This window comes from Antechinus flavipes, chromosome 2, assembly GCF_016432865.1.
Source record: "Antechinus flavipes isolate AdamAnt ecotype Samford, QLD, Australia chromosome 2, AdamAnt_v2, whole genome shotgun sequence".
Taxonomy (NCBI): Eukaryota; Metazoa; Chordata; class Mammalia; order Dasyuromorphia; family Dasyuridae; genus Antechinus; species Antechinus flavipes.
In genome coordinates this window covers 31,600,012-31,620,475 of record NC_067399.1, presented here as the reverse complement: position 1 = coordinate 31,620,475, position 20,464 = coordinate 31,600,012, and the positions used below count along the sequence as shown (strand labels likewise).

The following is a 20,464-nucleotide window of genomic DNA, read 5'->3' as shown; positions in this document are numbered from 1 at the left end:
CTCTCAGCCCAAACTAAAGGCATAAAATAGAGGAAAATATTATTTCTCAGGTTTTTTTTGGTTCTAAAATTCTTTGAATTATTTATTTTAAAATGTATTGCTCACCAATGTTTGATTAAACAATGCAAGTTGCTTTTGCCATTCATCAACTCGAGGTTTGAGTGGACCCACATATCGGGAAGAGGAAATTGTGGCCACATTAATGATGCTGTCATCTAGAAGGACCTTGAAGGGAAAAAAAAAAAAGCATATGGTAAGTGGAAGCCATTTCTGATTTTTCCCTTTCTATTGTTTTCTTCTATTTCTCATTTATTTCTTCTTGTTTTTCTCTGGACTTCTGTATTCTGTTGGGAAAGACAGATCTCTGAAAGAAAATTAGAGATTATATTAAGGGAATTTTTCATGCAAAAAGTAGGCATGATAAAAAAATGGACTGAACAGAATCAGAAGAGATTAAGAAGAGGTAGCAAGAGTACACAAAAGAACTATATAAGAAAAATCTTAACATCAATGATAACCTCAACGGTGTGATTGCTGCTCTAGAACCAGACATTCTGGAGAATGAAGTCAAATGGGCCCAGGAAGCATTGCCAACGACAAGGCTAATGAAGATGGAATCTCAGATGACCTATATGAAATCCTAATGAAGATGCTATTAAAAGAGCAGCACTCCATATGCCAGCAAATTTGGAGACACCCTAAAGATGAGACAACCTTAATTATGACCACTGGATTAGAAACAATCAGTTTATGTCCTAGTCCTAAAGAAAAGCAATACTAAAGATTGTTCCAATTACCAAACAATTGTGTTCATTTCACACTCCAACAAAGTTATGCTTTAGATTCTACAAGGTAGGCTTCAGCACTATATGAACTGAGAATTACCAGAAGAGCAGGCTGGTTTTTGAAGAGGCAAAGGAATCTAAATCGCCAATATTTACTGGATTATGGAGAATACAAGGAAGTTCCATAAAAAATCTACTTCTGTCTTCATTGACTGCACTAAAATCTAAAATTTCAGCAGTGAAACAGAATGAAATTAATGGAAAAAAAAATAGAATCAATTTAATTTTCCCAATTTTCACTAGAAATGCCTTCCCTTCTAATTTTTTAATTTATTTTTTAAAAATTTTATTTAAATCCTTTCTATTTATTTCCTATTTAAATCCAATCTACCTTTCAGGATCCCACTTATGTTATACCACCTTCATTAATCTTCCCAACTAGACCATATCCTCTAAGAACTCAGGCACTGGGAACTTATTTTTATATCTCTTTCATATACTCCACAGAGTTTTGTACAGAAGATTAGGTGCTTGAAAGTACATGTTGATTGAGTGATTGAAGTAGAAAAACTCAGCAGATATGATGGTTTAGATAAGGGTTCCCCATCTCTGCTTCAAAGTCCCATGGGCCCAAATGGCTGCATCTGGTGCAGATAATTCTTGGGTAATGCAATAAAGCCCTATCTCTCAAGCTTTCAACTCATTGCAGTTACTTACCTGTATGTCATCTGTCCCACCCAGGATAAAAACATCTTTGGCATCTCGGTGAAGCAAAACAATGAATTCTGTTGTTTTCCAAGAATCTTCCACCTTGTAAAATAATAACATTTTGGTAGACTTATATCATTTTCCAAATAAATAAATATATTACAAACAATGACCATGACACTGAAAAGAATCCTTCATGTAAAATGAGATAATATATTTTTTTGCTACCTGATTGTTAAAATCTTTAAGAGATAATTTTATAAAAAATTCCTTTAACCTTCGTTTGCTTAGATGGACAAGTTTAGTTGAATTTAGAATGAAAGTGGAATTGAACAACTTTCAATAGTAACAATAATTCAGGGGTCCAACTCTTTGTTGGAATCTCATGAATATGAAAAAGAAGGTTTGAGAGAATTGCTCACATAGCTCTGGAAAAGCCCAGATAACAAAGGGAGGAGTAGAAACAAATTTATTGTCATTGTCATTATTATCATCACAGTAAGGATTTATCTACTGCTTTAAGGTTTACAAAGCATTTTGCTTTACTATCTCATCTGATTCATGTAAAAATTCTGTGGGTTAGGTACTCTTACTATCTCAGTTTTACACATGAGTAAAGTGAAGCACAGTGGGGTTGATTTGCCCTGATTTACACAGTTAATAAAGTGTCTTAAGCAGGATTTGAACATTTTTCTTCCATAGTCTAATGTCAGCTCTCTATCTACTTTTCCACCTGGCTGCCTTCTTACAGAAAGCAATGTACAATCAAGAATCAGTGTTTGCCAGGAGACAACATCCAAAGAGATAGCCATAAAATCAATGGCCCCAGATGTCTCTGTGTAAATACATAAAGCATGGGTAAGAAACTTGACATTCAAGGGAACCCAAAGGGTTGATCTCAAAGGTGAAGCTCAGTGGGATGGGATTCAATGATTTTGCAGGGCTATGCTCCACAGGAATTGGATGAGGATTTTGGGCAACGAATTGCAAATTTGACAGGGATGCATGCTACTTTAATGAGGGGATAATTAGTGACATATCTGGTCCTGCTTTCTCTGCCAAGTAAGCATGGGTGAGAAACTTGAGATTTGGTTTAATGATAATTTGATTTTTTAAAAAATGAAGGAAAGACAAAGGGATCTGCTATTTTGGACTAGAGCCTGACCAATAAGTTGCTAAGGCAGAAACAATAAGAATCTTGGACAAGTGAGTTGGAGTTAGAAAAACCAGAAAGAAAAAACTAAAATGAGTGATAGGAAGTAGAAATGTAACTTAAGAAATAGAGAGAATCTTGTTCTCAATTAGCTCAAATCACTAGGCATGGATGAACTAATTCATAGTTATAAAAAAAATGGCAGGCCCAATTTCTAAGTACTTTTTGGTATTTTAGCTCTGAAATATCTTAGAAGACAGGAATGATCTCATAAGATGGAGAAAAGCAAATATTATCTATTTTTTTTTAAGTGAAGAAGGTAAAGATTACAAAAACTACCATCAGTGAATAAAACTTTTAAACACTATTTTACAAATATAGCTTGTAAGTTCCAGTAAAGGGAAGCAGTAATATCTAAAAACTATTACAACTTCACCAAGAACAGAGAGTGCTAGTGCTAGTCTAACTTTATTTCCTTTTATTGCTCTAGTAACTAGCCTGATAAATAAGGAGAATGCCACAGGTTGAGTATCTTACTTCATTTGACCAACTCTCTCAAGATAGGAAGAGATGTTAGATGGTAACACAATTGGATAAATTTGGGATTGATTGATGTGATCCAAAGGTAGTCATTAATATACTATAATATGCTTTTGATGAGCCATGGAAATTCTACAATAGTCTACTTAATGTTCATCATATGATTTTCAGCCCATGTGACAATCGTGGATTTTTTGTTTGTTTGTTTGTTACCTTTTTGAGTATTGTCTCCAGAGATGCTTCTCCAGAAGCCTGCCCAGAAACATCCTGAATCTCTTGTCCAAAATCAAAAACTCGCATATCAATGAGACGTTGCAGAGTTAACGGATTTTTAGGGTCCACAAGGGTAACATCAACTATTTGCTCAATAGTTTCCCAGTGTCTTGGTTTCAAGAAGGGGTTCCTCAAGTCTGTTATCACGGGAAGCTAGAAAACAAAAGCAAAGCATATTTGCTCCCATTTTAATCTGTAAAAGACATTGGAGTTGTGAATGGAATAAAAGAATAATCATTAATGGATTGATATTAATCTATGAGCAAGACACTAGATGAAGTTCCTGGAAAACATGCTGTCACTTCAGATTTCATTTGGGTAAAAGAATTCAGTAATGGTCTGAGAATCATTTTAATGCTAGTTTTAAAATTTCATTTAGGATAAATTCATAGAAAGTGTAACTTCATTGGTTTTAACTGCAGAATAATGATTAAATATTGAATATGAAATTAACATCATGAATCTGATACTTATGTTAGATCATTAAATTAGTATTAGTAAAATTTAAGACATGAAATGGATTGTCCACATAGGAAGACACTACCATTTAGCAATTCTCAAAGGAAATGTAACAATTTCCATTCTTCTTTTCTCAAGAAGTGCTGTGTTATGTTTCTGGGGTTGCTACAGAAGTCCCTTGTGCACCAAACATGTCCCATAGGAGAAGCAATAGGAATATATAGGCAAGAACAGGATGAAAGACATGGATGATCTATAGTTTGGATTAAGAGAGGAGGAGTAACCACCTCTGATCCATTGAAGTTGTAATGTGTAAGTACTCTGTTCTGGAGTGTGAAAGGGGAATAACTCTGGTTCCATTGGTGGTTCTGGTGTCACTTACAAGTTCCAAGTAGGCAGTTGACTATGGAAAGGCCTTTCATACTTTTCCACCTATCCTCTTTTTTTCTCCTTCAGATTCATGATGACTGAAATACATCTGGGAGGGATCCTAGAAATTATTAAATCTAATCTCATTTTACAGATGAAAAAATTGAGACTTGAGCAAGGTCATAAAGTGAGTTAATTTCAGAGCTAGAGCAAGAGTATCTTTAGAAATTTTCCAGCGGCTTTCTGGATGTCTTCAGGTCAAACTTATTAACTAAAGTAATTTTTGTTCTTCTTACTTCTAGGTCAGGGAAATAATGATAGATTGTACTGAAATAGCCATATACTTCAATCCATCTAACAAGCAGGAAAATGCATGAGATGAATAGTTGGGTTTAGACAAGCCAGTAGCTTTGAAATAGGGGTGAAGGGAAAAGGTAAAGTAACAGGGATAGGGTAAAAATAAAGGCTAAGAAAGAAAACAGTGAATAAAAATAAGATAGAGGCAAATTCACAAATAGTAATGATAACTTTGAATGTGAATGGGATATCTATAGTAGCTCTCTATGGTAGCAACAAATTGGAAATTTCAGGAATCCCTATCAACTGGGAAATGACTGAACAAGTTGTGATATATGGTTGTGATGGAATACTATTGTGCAATAAAAAATGATAGATCAGTGATCTTAGAAAGACATGGAAAGACTTGCATGAAATGATGAAGAGTGAAGTGAGCAGAACTAAGAGACATCGTATACAGTAATAGCGGTATTGTTTTAAGAATGACTGAGTCATTTTGACTATTATAAATACACAAATTTAGAATAAAGGACAGATAAAGAAAGATACTATCTGTATTCAGAAAAGAACTGATAAATAGGAGTATTATAGAATAATTTTATATATACACAAACATATATGTATATACATATAAACACACTATTTTTGTCTAATTGTAGCCATCTCTAGGTTGGGTAAAGGAGTGAAGATAAGGGGGAGTGAAGGAGTGAAGAAAAGTGGAAGAAAGAAATTTACCATGATAATATTATATTTTTAAAAAGAATAGCAAGTTGTATATAACAGATTTTTAGTTTCATGGGAAATGATATTTTTAAAAATTCTACTATTATTGAAATGCTTATTTTATTCCATAAATTGAAAATAAATTTAAAACCAATCTCTTCTCTGTACAAACCTTTACCCATTTTGAGCCCCTGATTATTCAAGTAGCATTATGTTGGTGATGGCTGAATGGTTTGAAGAATATCATTTGTGGCTTTATGGCAGTTTTCTGATTCTTTTCTCTACAGTTTCTCTACAGTCTCTTAGCAGAACTGTAGTCCAGATTATGGAAAGAATCCCCCTTGCATAGTGGTCACTTACTTTTTCCTTCATCATTTCCACCTTACTCTTCAGCTGTGGCACTACATTGTTAGGCGGCAAACCTTTTTCCAACTGATTCACAAATTTGGCATACTTTGAAACTTGAGAATTGAGAGACTCTGGATCCAGACTATCAAATTTACACTGTAAGAATAAGAAATCAGTAAATTAGAAGTTTAAGGTGACAGGTCTTTAAAAAGAATGAGAGAAAATATAAAGTGAAAAGAAATAATGTCTAGTCTTTTTACACCTGATTCCCTCCCATGTACACTTGAATATATAGGTATATGTCTACTTGATAGTCTTCAAATGTGGCTCTTGATCTCCTGTCCCTTTGCCTTTAAAATATCTGTTGCTCTTGCCAGAAGCTTCCTGGCTCCTTTCAAGAGTCAACTCCAAAAGTCTCTCTTTTTAGGCTCTACCAAGTATCCATAGTTTCTCTTGGGACTTGCTTTCTTTCTATTCTGTCTGTACTTAATAAATAATCAATTTAGAGGCAGCTAGGTGATACAGTGGATAGAGCCCTGAAGTCAGGAGGACCTGAGTTCATATCTGGTCTCAGACACTTAACACTTCCTAGCTGTGTGATCCTGGGCAAGTCACTTAACCCCAATTAGTTCAGTAATAAATAAATAATCAATTTTATGTTATCTTCCAAGTGCTGTTTTTTAAAATCTTTCTTTGCATCTACAGTGCTTAGCCCAGTGCCTGACATATGATAGGAGTTTCAAGAATGTTTTAAATTTAAATTTAATTTATTTTAAAAAATATTTTCTAATTACATTTTAATCTGGTTCAGACCACACTGTAGAGTGTTTGACATCTCTGTTGTAGAAATATCTCTACAACTGTAAGTTACTGAGAAAGTGCTGATCTGAAGTAGGAGGGAGAGTTTCCTCATTTGTGAGTTCTGTAGGCTGATGAAATTGCAAATCTAGACCTTTTCGGAGTCTTAGAATAAAGTCTTTTTCCTCTGATGTCATTACTCCCTGGATAGGACCCATGATAAGAGTGTCTGTGTGTCATGCAAGCCTATTCATAATGAATTCTGCTTTATGGTAGACTTCTATTAATGTAAATCACATATATAAGTTAGGGAAACTTTCCTTCAAATCTGAGATGTAGTTTTAAAGACTGAATACATGTATAAATTAGGGAAACTTTCTTTCAAGTCTAAGATATAGATCTAAAGACTGAATTTGTAGAATGTTATAAGACCTTAGAGGTCATTTAACCAGTGCCTTCCTTTGAGAGATGAGGAATGAAGAAGGTTAAATACCAAGCCTTGAGAACACAGAGTTAATTAGAATCAACTAGAATTAATTAGAATTGGTAGAGTGAATATTGCTTCAAAACCAGGTCTCCTGATACCCAGTGCAGTGGAATTTGGCTTTTAAAATAACTTTAGGGGGAGGAAAAGTTTAAAGTTGGCCATTGAGTTTAACAAATAAACTTGTGCTCAATTATTTAAGAATTAAAATTATGAAAGTGTATTTCTTTTCTACCTCTAACCAGTCTACTTGGAGGACATCCCATTCAGAGAGAGAATCCCAGAGCAACTGCTTAAGTTTCAGCTCTGCACAGACTTCTTCCAGAGCCTCAAATTTGGACACTTCTACCTTTAAGAGAAAGAAAAAAGAATTCATTAGAACTTATTTCTTTTTTTTTTGGTCTATATATTTATTTCCAATACTCCTGAAATAGAGACGGTATATTCAAAGTGCACAATGAGATGTATTTTTGGACATGCTAAAATGTATGGATTTATTTTTGCTTGTTTATGTGTATTTATTAGTAAAACTGTTTTTTTTTTTCCCAGTGTTTTAGAAAAAGATGAAATTCGGGAAATAGGGAATCGCTACAGATAGGATAAAAAAAGAAGAAAGAAAAGAGGGTCGTTTCAGCATGTGTTTTTAATGAAAAAAATTAAAGGAAGGCTAGAGGGAAACAGACAAGCAGGACAGCTGTGAAAGTAAAATTTTGAATTTGTTATTTAACTTTAAAAACATAGCTTGAACCAAAATTCTCTTTTGGTATTTGACTTTGTACTTAGGAATGTTCTTTTTTGTTGTTGTTTTGGTCAAATTTGGAATAAATATAACACTTTTAAAATATATTTTAGGGTTGTATCCAAAATCTAAGTCAAACTCACTGGCTTCAAATTTGCAAACTAGTTTCTTCTTATTTTCCCTTAAGGAATAGGGCAATATTTGTTTTGGGGGAACCCTATAGTTCCTCTTCTATTCACCACAATTTTTCACAAATCACTGATAGCATCTCACTCATATCATTTCTAAATTTCATCATCATGAAATATAATTTGACTAGACAAATGACACTTTATATTCACTAAAAGCATCAATAAAGTCTTGCCATCTTCTTTTCTTATCTCAAATGTCAACTACCTACTACAAATTTTTAGAACTTATTTCTTTATGAATAATGAAATAAATAACCATCTCCTAATTCTCTGCCTATAGAATTAGACATATAAGCAAGGGCAAATTTGCCATTTACCTGAATCTGGGGATGATAAATGGACCCAAAATGGGAAGAAAATCACAAGACCAGGAACTGAGGACTAAAGTCTCACTTGTTTTTACCCCTTATAAATAAGTTGCCAAAGAGTGCCAAACCTAGCTCCATTTGTCTCTCATCTTTCTCCTTCATTCATCATCCTAGGCAGCAACTCTTGCCTGGACTATAACAAAAGCCTCTTAATTGGTTAATCTGCCTCCAACCTCAATCCTATCCAATCCATCCTCAAACTGATGTTTTTATATGGAAATTGATATTCCAGATCACTCCTCAGCTCAAAAAGCTCTGTGGTTTCCTTTCTGGCTTTAACTTATCTTTCCAAAATAATTTCACATCTCTACACCTCCCTCCAATATAGCCTACTAGTGATTCCCTATGTGTGCCTTTCATCTGTGGGCTCCTTGGATTGGAAAAAGCTGCCTCTGTACCTAAAATGCTTTTCTGCCTCACTTCCACTTTTTGGTTTCTCTAATACTTTCAAGACTTGAGCAATTGCCTTTCCTGATATCCTTCTATGGATAGTACTTTACTTCAACCAAAATTATTTTGTCTCTATTTCATATGTATTCTGTATTAATTAAAGATATGTTATATCTATTATATCTATGGAGATGTAAGTTCCTTGAAAGAAAGGAATATTTTGTTTTATTTTTATGTCCTTGACACCCAATAACACATAATACATGATTAGTAGACATTTACTGAATTGAAATGAAATTCAAGGAAGAGACAGCCATCTGAGTTGGATCTCCAAAAAAATAATATGATTTCAACCAATAAAAGTGAGGAGAAAATCCATTTTAGGCATGGAGGAATGGTTGTGAAAATGCTTGGAAGTGATAGAAGGTTGGACAAGATGGAGAAAGGGCTGGTAGTTAGTCTGATTAGAAACATACTCTATACAGGGAAGGAGAAGGAAATGAAGTTGTAAAGATGGAATAGATCTAGATTGTGGGAGACCTTCAATGCCAAGAGAAGGAGTTTTATAATTTTGAAAAAATACATTTACAGATATTGTTACCTTAAAGTTCTTCTGGTAGGATTTATACTGGAAAGCACGTTTCTGGAGGTCATCCAGAGTCAACTGTAAATCACTTAATAGAGTTTTTATTTTTTCTTGGTCAGCTGAGATGTCCAAAATCTGTGGATCCTGTGAAATGAAAAAAAATACTAATTAGCAGTATATAATGAGTCTTTTGGATATGTATAGGATAGCCCAAAGTCAGGTTTTATGTTGTGTAAAATTAAGGTGAAAAAGGACTGCACTAAATCCACTTAGGATTTCTATTTCCCATTTTTCTCTCTTTGCTTTCATTTCCATGAAACATCAGAAACTTTTGGGGCTAATAAAAACCCCAGTCCCACACCACTCTCCTGTATTTTTCTTTTGCAGAATTTCTGCCCTTTCTTTGGGGGATTGCACAAAATTGACATGGATTTTCTAAACTTAAGTAAAATGGAGGCATGGGACAAAGACTTTGCCCTTGAGAACTACAGGAAGAATTTCAAACACAGTTTAAAAGCCTATTGGTGCTACTTAGAAGTCTGGTTGTTCTAAGACCAAAAGAGATGAAGATTTTCCCTATGAGGACAAAATTCACCTTTAGCTAAGACTCTGGAAATGAACAGATTTCTTTCTCATGATTTAGGATTTTTTTTTTTGCTTCCCATTTGATATAGTATAGCTTAAGAAATGTAAGTCTTTGTCTGGATTTTAATAAAAAAGGGAGATGGTATACAGACGTGTCCTCTACTCTTCCTTAGCCCAAGATTCTAGCTGAAGCCAGATGCTAGAAGTATAGAAACTCCACAACCACATGTTGCCTCATGGAGTCATAGCTGGCAGGGAGGGAACATTGCCTCCCAGTGACTATGACCCCAGCACCCTCTGGAGAGACTATATGTCATGTGAGCCCAGCATGGAATAGGTCCAGCAAGAATACATAACCAAGAAACACTATGGGATCAGGGCCATTAGTTGTTCTTTCCTTCAAGTGACTTTTGACCTATTCTCCCTATGTATGTCCTCCCTCTACATACATACACTGGCTACATCCATTTGGAGGAATATTTATTCTCCCTGGACACATGTGAGTTCCTCAGCACAGAGACCCAGAAATGAAAGTAATCCATTTATGAGACAAGAGCAAAGGCTGGCTATGGCCAGTGACCTGCCGTCAGCATCTACCAAATATCATAGAAAGGCGTGCACAAAAGATGAGAAGGGATCATCTCCAGTATAGCAGTTAGATGGCACAAGAGATAGAGGTCTGATCCTGGAGTCAGAAGAAACAAATTCACAATCTTCCTAGTATGGCCCAAAACAGATGCTTGATATCTGTGATTCTGGACAAATTACTTGACCTCTTAAATTCAGTTTTTTCATATGAAAAATGGGGATAATAATAGCACCTAACTCAAGAGAAGTATCTGTATAAAGTATTTGGAAATGCTAATTATTTTTTTCTCTCTTTCTTTTTCTCTCTCTCCCTCCCTCTTTCCCTCCCTTTCTCCTTCTTTGTGTGTGTATATGGGGATGAATAACCAAGGTTTTTTTAAAACAGATTTCAGTTCAGTCTATTCAGAGATTAAAGCTAGGTAAGAAAGAAATGAGGTATAAAAAGGCCTTTTTAACTTAATCCAAAAATGAGAACAAATAAAAGGAATTAATCTGAAAAGGGAAAAGTCCCAAGGTTTCTGACCAAAACAGCAACAGTTGCTATATTTGTGTTCACTCTGAGGCAACTGGAGACAAAAAAAAAAGGCCTGGAACTTTTGTTGGCCAATCAGTGAGAGCCAAGAGTGATTTGAGTTTAAGGAATGGTCCTCAAGAAAGAAATCTAGTTAGTGAACCCAAGAAAGAAAAAAGGAGGGCAGCAGAGAGAGATAAAGGAAAAAAGGAAGGAAGGAAGGAAGGAAAGAAGGAAAGAAGGAAGGAAGGAAGGAAGAGAGGAAGAGGGAAGGAGGGAGGCTGGCAAAGAGAGAGTGAGGGTGGGAGGCAGGAAGGAAGGAAGGAAGGAAGAAAGGGAGGAAGGGCGGAAGGGAAGAAGGGAGGAAGGGAGGAAGGATGGAAAGGAGGGAGAGAGGAAGGAAGGAAGAAAGGAAGGAAGGAAGAGGGAGGAAGGAAGAGAGGGAGGAAGGAAGAAAGGGAGGAAGGGCGGAAGGGAAGAAGGGAGGAAGGGAGGAAGGAAGGAAAGAAGGGAAAGAGGAAGGAAGGAAGGGAGGGAGGGAGTAAATTATATTGTCTTTTCCTCAGTGGAGTCCTATTCACACAGGTTGAATTTTGTCCTTCATTCTTGAAAACAACCATAACATAGGAAGGTGATGCGATGGCATGCAAAGGATTAGTTGAGTGAGGAAGGACTGTGCAAAGTCACCTATCTCACTTTTTCCTTTCAAATCATCTGGGCCCAGTGCCCAGACATAGACTGGGATGACTGGAGATCTCCCTGGATATAATAGAAGACCCTATCCTTTCCAAGCTAAGCTCTTTAATAGATCTCAATATGACTTTAGTTGTCTTTATTTATTTGGACTACATTAAAAAGGCAATCCTTTGCCTCATTTTCTTACTTAATCTTAATGACTGATTGCCACAGTTAAACACAGACCTGCCCAAAGATTTTATGATATATTAATTCTAATATTTCAGGAAAGTAATTCTTAATGATTATTCCTGTTTTGAAAGACAACCCAATACACGTATTTATATTTATTTATACATACATAAAAGGCAAAAAAAAATTTAGTAGGTCCAAACCTCACTATCAAAATTTGTAAACATTTAAATTATGTCCTCCTTACCAATCCCAGAATCATCTTTCCACAATACAATTAATTCTAGTCAAGTAAAATCTTTTTTCAAAGCTATGACTAAAAAAAAAAAAAGAAAGAAATCAAAGTTGCATCTTGAAGATGACTAGAAAACTTCTCTAACATTTAAAATATGGTAATAATCAAAGTCTATGGGAAAATATAATTCAGTTTATAAATTTTGTTTTACAAGTAGTGGTGGGAAAGTCAATAGTTATGGTGAGATTCAGGTGTACACTGAATTCTAAAAGCTTAAGTTTATTATATCTATACTTTTATACAAAACACTTCGCTTTTCCTATGCGAAACAATGAGACCAATGTTGGTTGAGCCAGTGTAAACTGAGTTACAAGATATAAGTGTAAATGTTTTGATTCCATGTGATGATATCAATTTCCAATACAACAGATGAAGAAAGACTTTTTAGATACCTGAGCTTGTAACTTTACTTCATTCACTTCATTATTTAGTTCTTCAACATCCTTGTCCAAATGTTGACAGAACAATTTAATGCTGGTGTCTCTTTCACCCACTGACTTATCGATGGCATTTCGGACTGCGATAATCGATGGCTTCATAGTAGCAAATACGGCAAAATCCTCAGGGGGTGTAGAAATTTGATATAAGTCGATAAGCTTATACATTTTAGTAACAATCTCGGCTTCATCTTCAATAGTTTCAATCTAAAGACAAGAGCATTCGATATAAGAAACTCCCCACATTTTGCAATGAATCACTGTAAATGTGTCATAATTCTATCTAATCATCTGTGGACCTCTATACTACAAAAATAATATCCTCTGAAGCCTGAGCAAAGGGGATGAGAGTTTGCTTTTAAAAATAAATAAAACTTATAGTAACAAAGTCCATTTCACAAATGCAGCATAATTGTCACTGTTCTACATGGAAATTAGAATAAAGAATTTAGAATTGTAAAGCCAGTGGAAACTGTAGAGATCATATAGCCCAGAGAGACTTCCCACACACACCCTAGTATGGTCCAAAACAGATTAAAAAGTAATTGGGAAATATTTAACAAAATAATAATAAAAAATACACCAAAACACAGGCATCATGGCTGGTTTATTGGCTTCTGTTTCTTTTTGGATTGTTTTTACAAAAAAAAATTACAAAAACAAAAACTGGTTTTACAAAAGAGGAAATAGAATATGAGAATAAAAGTAACTTGATCAGTGATACAACGTACATTAGTGACAGAGGAAAATTTTCTGATTTCTTCCTGTGCTAATTCTATTATATGATAGTGAAAAATGACTCACACAAATGACTGTAATTGTAATTTTAACAGAACCAAATAAAAGGGTTTCCCCCCTCTTCTATTAGTTCTTCATTAGCTTTAAAATGATATAGTATCATCAGTATTCTCTGACCCCATGACAATTTCATTTCTGTTTCCTTCCTCTCTTTCCCTTTCTTTCCCTTTTCCTCTTTGCTTCTGAATTGCCTGTTTCTGTCTCTGCCCCTCGCTCCTTCTTTCTCTTTGTTTCTGTGTCTGTGTCTGTGTCTGTCTCAGTCTCTTTTTTCTCCTTCCCCTCCTCTGTGTCTGTCTGTCTGTCTCCCCTCTCTTCCCCTCTCTGTGTGTATCTCTGTTTCTCTGTATTTCTCCCCTCTTCTCACCTCTCAGTGTCTCTTTCTTCCTCCCTCTTTGTCTCAGTCTCTACCTCTGTGTGTCTTCTCTTTCCTTCTCTTCCCCTTCCTCCCTTTCTTCCCCTCTCTGTGTCTGTGTCTGTGTGTCTGTGCATCTGTCTGTCTGTCTGTCTCTCTCTCTGTATCTCCTCTCTCCCCTCCATTCCTTTCTCTTTCTCCTTCTTTGTCTCAGTCTCTGTGTCTTTCTTCCTTTTCTCTTCCCCTTCCTCCCTCTCTTCCCCTCTGCCTCTGTGTGTCTGTCTCTGTCTCTGTATGTCTCTCTCTATTTCTCTGTCTCTCTCTGTGTCTGTCTCTCTCTTCCCTCTTTCCCTCTCTCTGTGTCTCTCTTCCTCCCTCTTTGTCTCAGTCTCTGCCTCTGTGTGTCTTCCCTCTTTCTCTTTCTTCCCTTTCCTCCCTCCCTTCCCCTCTCTATGTCTCTGTCTCTTTGTCTCCCCTCTCTCCCCCTCTCTGTGTGTCTCTCTGCTCTGTCTCTTTTTATATCTGTCTCTTCTCTCTCCCTTTCAACGTCTCTCTCTCTCTTCCTCCCTCTTTGTCTCAGTCTCTGCCTCCATATGTCTTTCCTCTCCTTCTCTTCCCCTTTCCCTCCTTCCTCTCTCCTTCTAACCTCCTCCCCTCATACGAACAGCTGCTGCTCTGGCCTCTAAGGCGCGCCTCCATGTCTGGAGACTCTTTCAGGATGTTTCACACACTCAGATCAGGACAGACTTTATTGGCACCAGGTGGTCAAGAAGTGATTTGGCGTCGGTTTTGGATGATGGATGGCACACCTGTTCTTCCCCTTGCATTTCATCTTGGAGCAAATATACTTCTCTAAAGCTTTAAGTATGCACATAACCTGTTTAACAATTAGCTTCCACAGTCCGATTTATAGCACTGTATATTATATAGTGTTAGACATCTGGAATACAGTTTACCTTCATGTACCATCTTGTCCTTTTTATGTCTTACTATCATATATTGATACAACGTAGAGATTTATGTGTCCACCTGGTTGTCCAGAGAATGGCAAAGTTTTTGATTTATGGATCCACTAACTCTCTCTTTCTCATTTGAGAAAAACTGCTTATTTATTCAATGCGATCAATACACCAAGTGTCTTATAGTCTCCTGCCAAAAGAACATTCTCAAGCCAGGCCTTCCTCCTCACTTTTCCAGAATATTTTTTTATTCAAGGGCTTTATCGTTGTACAAAGTTCTGGTCAACAACTCTAAGGAACAAGTTTCCCCAAAAAACATATTACATATTCTTTCCAGAATACCTTGAAGACATGACAAGGAAACCACCCTTTGCTATTCTGTCAACTCTACTCCCGACTCTCCTTCCCTTCTCAACTCATAACTATATGTTTTCTTTTTCCATTAGAAATTGGGATCTTTGAGGGTTTCTCTTTTCTTCCAGTATATAGCATATACATTCTAAATAGGAAGCACTTAACGAACGCTTCTTAACTGATTGTAGAAGTTGCAAGAGTATCGACCTTTAGAGCAGGGCTTCTTAAACTTTTTCTACTCGTGACCCCTTTTCGACCGAGAAATTTTTATGTGACCCCAGTTATGTAGGTATATAAAATAGGTATACAAGTCACACATTTGCTGATAACAAGTTATCATTTCACGACCCTCGCATTGAGTTAAGAGACCCCATAGGGGATTGCAGGCCATGGTTTAAGATATGAGGCTTTAGAAAAAAGTAGGCAGTCCTATTTACATCAAACTAATCAAACATGCATGCACACATATAATACACAGCATAGAGCTTATGAGGGATCACTATGAATGATGTGATGAAGATGAATATCAATTTAGCTAAAAGTGAATTCTCCTTAAAACAGAAATGTATATTTTATACAAAATACTATTTTACTGAGAGTTAGGGTGAAGAAATGGTCTCTAACTTTCCTCCCTCCCTAAAATTCTATTCTATGATAGATTGTCAAATAACTTAGATTCCATAAAAGTAGAATTATAGTGGAAATCCTATTTTTGCTATTCTTAAAAACATGTTTTTTCTTCCACAAGATATCCCGAAAAATAATACACAATAGAAACTGATGAAATGTGATGTGCTAAAGCATGTTGTAAACCTAGCTAATATTTAATTATTTTTATCATGATTATATTATATTTATACCTTAAATATCTCCTTAAATCTATGATGAGTTATTGCACCTACTATATTTTATATTGCACTTCTTACAGTCTGCAGTGAAATCTTAAATATATAATACATATCTGCAATGTTTACTCTAAAGCAAGCTCAGAAGACTGAGGTTTCTATAAGAGGTGTTAAAATGTACTTAGCTCTTCTTTAAAGAAACAATTTTAAAGAAGAGGAAAAAAAACAAAGAAAAAATGATTTTTAGTACTGGGACTGAAAACTCCAAAGTTTAAGTTTATATGGCCTTAGATTCTTTGAAATCTCTTCTGTAGTTTCTTATGGCACAATATGGGTCTCTTGAGGCAGTATGACCTTATAAAAAGTGAAATAGCCAGGAGAAAAATTTATTCTGGGAAAGCAACACTGGCAAGAGGTTACAACTTTGAAAGACTCAAGAACTCTCATCATTTCAATGACTAACCATGTCTTCAGGGAAGCTATGACAAAGCAGGTTTACAAAAAGGAGATGAACAGAAGAGGCAGAAGGAGAAAGACTTTTTCAGACATAGCTACTCTGTGTTCATTTTGTCTGGCCATACTTAATTGCTATAAGGGTCCTCTACCCTTACTTTCTCATGGTTTTTAAATTTTTGGGGTAAGCAAGAGGGGAGAGTTGAGGAAAGTAGCAACACTGAGGCTTAAAAATATAGAAAGGGCCATTGTAACATATTTTAAAACTTCACAGAAGAGAAGGAAATCCAGAAGGAAACTCAGAAAACAAGAATAGTTTTGAAGGTAATATGTAGAATTTATTGCATATTTTCCAAAAAAAGGTGTGAAATAGAAAATCACGATTTCACATAAAATCCTATTTTTATTTTCTGCTTTATGTTTATTAAGTTCAAAATTTTTATTTTCTGCTTTATGTTTTTTTAGTACTTAAGTTCAAAATTTTTAAAATGTGTGACTGGAGATAAGAGAATTTAGAAAAGCAATATTGTGAAGTAAAAATGACAACATTTGCAACAGATTAAACATATGAAGTGAGTAAGGGTGAGGATTCAAGAATGGCACAGAAATGAAAATCTGTATGCTTTCAACAGTAATGGGAAAGTTCAGAAGAGAGAGGAAAGGTAACAAACTCTGTTCAGAATATGTTAAATTTCTAGATGCCTTAAAAATACTTAGTTCTAAATGTTCAATAGTCAGTTGGTGTTGAAGTTTCAAAGGAGACCAAGAATGAAATTGTAGATTTGCATAATGATGGTAATTGAGCCTATAGAAAGTTGATAAGATCACCCTATGGAAAAGACAGAGAAGAAAGGGAACAAGGCGCAGCACAGAGTCTTTGAAAATATTCAACATTAGTGGGAATGATATGAATTAAATCTAGAAAAGTATACCGAAAAGTCACAAATGGATGGATAGAAGGGAAAGCAGTGCCATGAAAACCCAGAGTTTTGAGTACAGGAATGATGTAATAAAATATATGTATAACAAAAACCATAGTATTGGCTTTAGTGTCATGGATGCCCTGAGTTTATACTTCCCAGTTGTGTTACTGTGGGAAAGACACTTAAATTCATAATCTTAGTTTCCTCACCTATAAAATAGGGATAATAGTGGCAATGGATTATTGTGAGGATCAAATGAAATAAAATATATAAAGCACTGTGCAAACTTTAAAGTAGTATATAAATAAATATTGGCTATTGTTAATAACTGTAATTAATTATGCAGAAGAGTAATGAAAACATTAAAGCAAACAGAGAATATTATCAGGTAATTATTTCAGTAGTGTAGGTTAATATTTATTAACATGGTGGCAGTGGGAATAAATGCCCACTTTGTGATGGAAAACCGTGAGTTACAGATAAGAAAGGAGTAATATGTATAGATTGATATGTGCATTAATATACACATATGTGGGGGGAAGGTGTGTATTCACACATCTCCAGTCCGGGGCCATCTCCTGTTGTCCTAAGTTATAGGTGGTTCTGGAGGGAAAAAATGAGGTTGGTAACTTTGCATCCAATCACTTCATGTTATAGCATCACCTCCTTGAGATGGGAATCTTTGAGAATGAGGGACAAACACCATCAGCAGCACCCCCCCCCCCACACACACATACACTCCTATACTATTACTATTATTCAAAGTTGCATTTGAAGACTGATACCCAAGTTAAATGTATATTGTAGTATTCAAGATGACACTAATAATAAATACAAAGAATTACATTTCACCAAAGTAGTTTCTTCAGCCACAAGATATGGCATATTACTTATTAGACTGACACTCACCCTTTCCTGGATTTCATCAAGGAAAATCAAGCTATTGACATATTCCACAGTTGCAGTTGGAACAAACTCAAGTTTGTATTCTGCATCTTGAGCCTCAGTGATAATAGCATCCACCTTTTTCTTGCTTTGCAGGGGAAGCATGCTGTTTATGACCTAAAAAAGCAAAAACAGTGCATAAAAATCTTTAAATTCCACATTTTTTTGCTGCCCTTTTAGACAGCTTCTTAAGCATAGTGGCAGGTTTCTGTCTGTTATATCCCCAGCTTCAAGTATAATGCAGTGTGCTTCAGGTGGATGCCCTTATAGAGTGCTCCCATGTGCACTGATTGAACTCTGAAATCTTCACAAGGGAGATATATTCCTCTATATGTAAGAAATTAGAGGAAAGGTGATAAAATCAGAATTTTAGGAAGGGAAGGACCTTCCAGATGATGAAGACAAGCATCTTCACTTTGAGGTCATATTCACTTGTTCAAGGTCATACTGCTAACCAATGACTGTATCGGGGCCCTAAAAATCAGAACTCCTTGTGATTAGAATTTTAAACCAACTAATATTCCTGGGATGCAGGCTATGTGAGTGCAAATGGTGCCCACAGAACTAGAACATTGAACTATCACCTGAACACTTTTAGGGTGAGATAATTTCATGGGAAGTGCGGAGAGGTCTGAGAGAGAAGGCTCATATAGAGAGGAAAAAGTCAGGAGAAATAGCTCTAAAAGCTTGTAAAATAGGGTGTTTGATCCACTCTTCCCTAAAATTGGAACAAAAAGGAAGAACCGGAGAATTAATTTTGTAAATAAGGAATGGCTAATAAACTTTGGATGGAAAATGTCATCTACATCCAGAGAGAGAACTATGGAAACTGAATGTAAAGTAAAGCATTCTGTTTTCCCCTTTTTTCCCTTTTGTTCTGATTTTTTCTTCCCCAATATAATTCCTATGGAAATATGTTAAAAATGAAAATACACATATAAATGAAAAGAAAAGAAAGGAAAAGAAAAGAAAAGAAAAGAAGGAACGACCGATTTTCTGGTGTTAATAACAATAAAGCACTGTCAGTACTGGGAACAAAATGAGGAACTCACATTATTGCAAAAAGTGATTTGCTGATAAGAATAGAAGCTATACAAATTTCTGTATACTTACTTCCAAACAACGCAGTGGTGATGGAATTAGTTTTTCTTTCATTTTTTTGGTATCAATAAGCAATAATCCTATATTTCTGGTAGGCTTTAGACCTAAGGCATCTTTGTGTTCTCTATGATATCTTTCTAGTCGTTCAGCAAAGAAACGAACACCTATATAACATAATTTATTGCATAAACAAAGTATTAGAGTTTTAAGGATTTAAATATTCAACCCATCATGCATTAATTTCATATGTAGCTTAGGCTACATTTTAGTGTCTATGTTTAGATAAATAGCAATAATTCAACTTTTATAGTCTATGTTGGAGGGACTGGGGAAAGACAGGCACACTGTTAAGCTGTTTGGGGAGCTATAAAATGATTCAAACCATTCTGGGAGGCAATTTGGAATAATGTTAAGAAAATAACTAAAATTACTTTACACTTTGATCCCTAGATGCTACTACTAGATAAGTACTATCATTTTTCAAAGAGAGAAAGAAATGTCACATACACAGCAAAATATTCGTAGCTACGATCTGTGTAGTAGCAAAAAACTGGAAACAATATGGATTGAGGAATGGATTAAAATAAGATAAAATAAACTGCCTTACACAAATATAAAGAAATATTGCTGAAATGCAAAGTGATGAAGAATTCACAAAAGCATAGAAATCCTAAATGAAATCCTAAAGCATAGAAATCTTAAAAGGTGCAACAGGTCATGAAACTGAAGGGAAATAATCTTGGTATGGCAAGATATTGCCCATGGTAAATGCTAGAGAGCATTTTAGGGCACCTGTCATTTGTTACAGGAGACAAAGAGAGATCCAAAGAGGACAGAAACCCTTCAATTTATTATTTGTCATTCATTTTTTTCAGTTGTGTACAACTCTTAGTGATCTTATTCGAAGATCATGACCCTGTTCATCTCTGGGATTCAGAATACTTAAAACAAGTTTTATTTGCGGGGGGGATGGGGGGAGGAAGGAATCAAGGAGATAAGTAGTTGCATCTTAAATGGCAAATCCCTCTCTCCCAATTCCTAATTACTCTGTAATAGCCAATCCAATTCTACCTAGTGCTTTGATTTCAGGTTACTTCTCGAACCACGATTTTTAGTCCAACATAATTTTTTAAAGGAAGAGATGACCTGAGCGCCACTAAAATTCTCCAGTGCTTCATTGTACAGAGAAGAGCTCCTAGACTCTCAGAGTCTAAGGGAGCAGAATAAAAGGAGTAGATCC

At 35.5% G+C, this 20,464-nt stretch overlaps 1 protein-coding gene across 1 annotated transcript in view; it reads right to left on the bottom strand.

Moving 5' to 3' along the window:
- The window catches only part of DNAH6 (dynein axonemal heavy chain 6), a 206,349-nt gene that overhangs the window by 160,752 nt on the left and 25,133 nt on the right, over window positions 1–20,464 (bottom strand). Inside the window, exons 15-23 of the mRNA XM_051974340.1 lie at window positions 19,237–19,388; window positions 18,088–18,240; window positions 12,450–12,701; window positions 9,227–9,355; window positions 7,173–7,286; window positions 5,668–5,811; window positions 3,400–3,612; window positions 1,503–1,595; window positions 106–225 (exon numbers count right to left, since the gene is read on the bottom strand). Coding sequence (XP_051830300.1) covers window positions 106–225; window positions 1,503–1,595; window positions 3,400–3,612; window positions 5,668–5,811; window positions 7,173–7,286; window positions 9,227–9,355; window positions 12,450–12,701; window positions 18,088–18,240; window positions 19,237–19,388 — 1,370 coding nt within the window. The remainder of the gene's footprint in view (window positions 1–105; window positions 226–1,502; window positions 1,596–3,399; window positions 3,613–5,667; window positions 5,812–7,172; window positions 7,287–9,226; window positions 9,356–12,449; window positions 12,702–18,087; window positions 18,241–19,236; window positions 19,389–20,464) is intronic.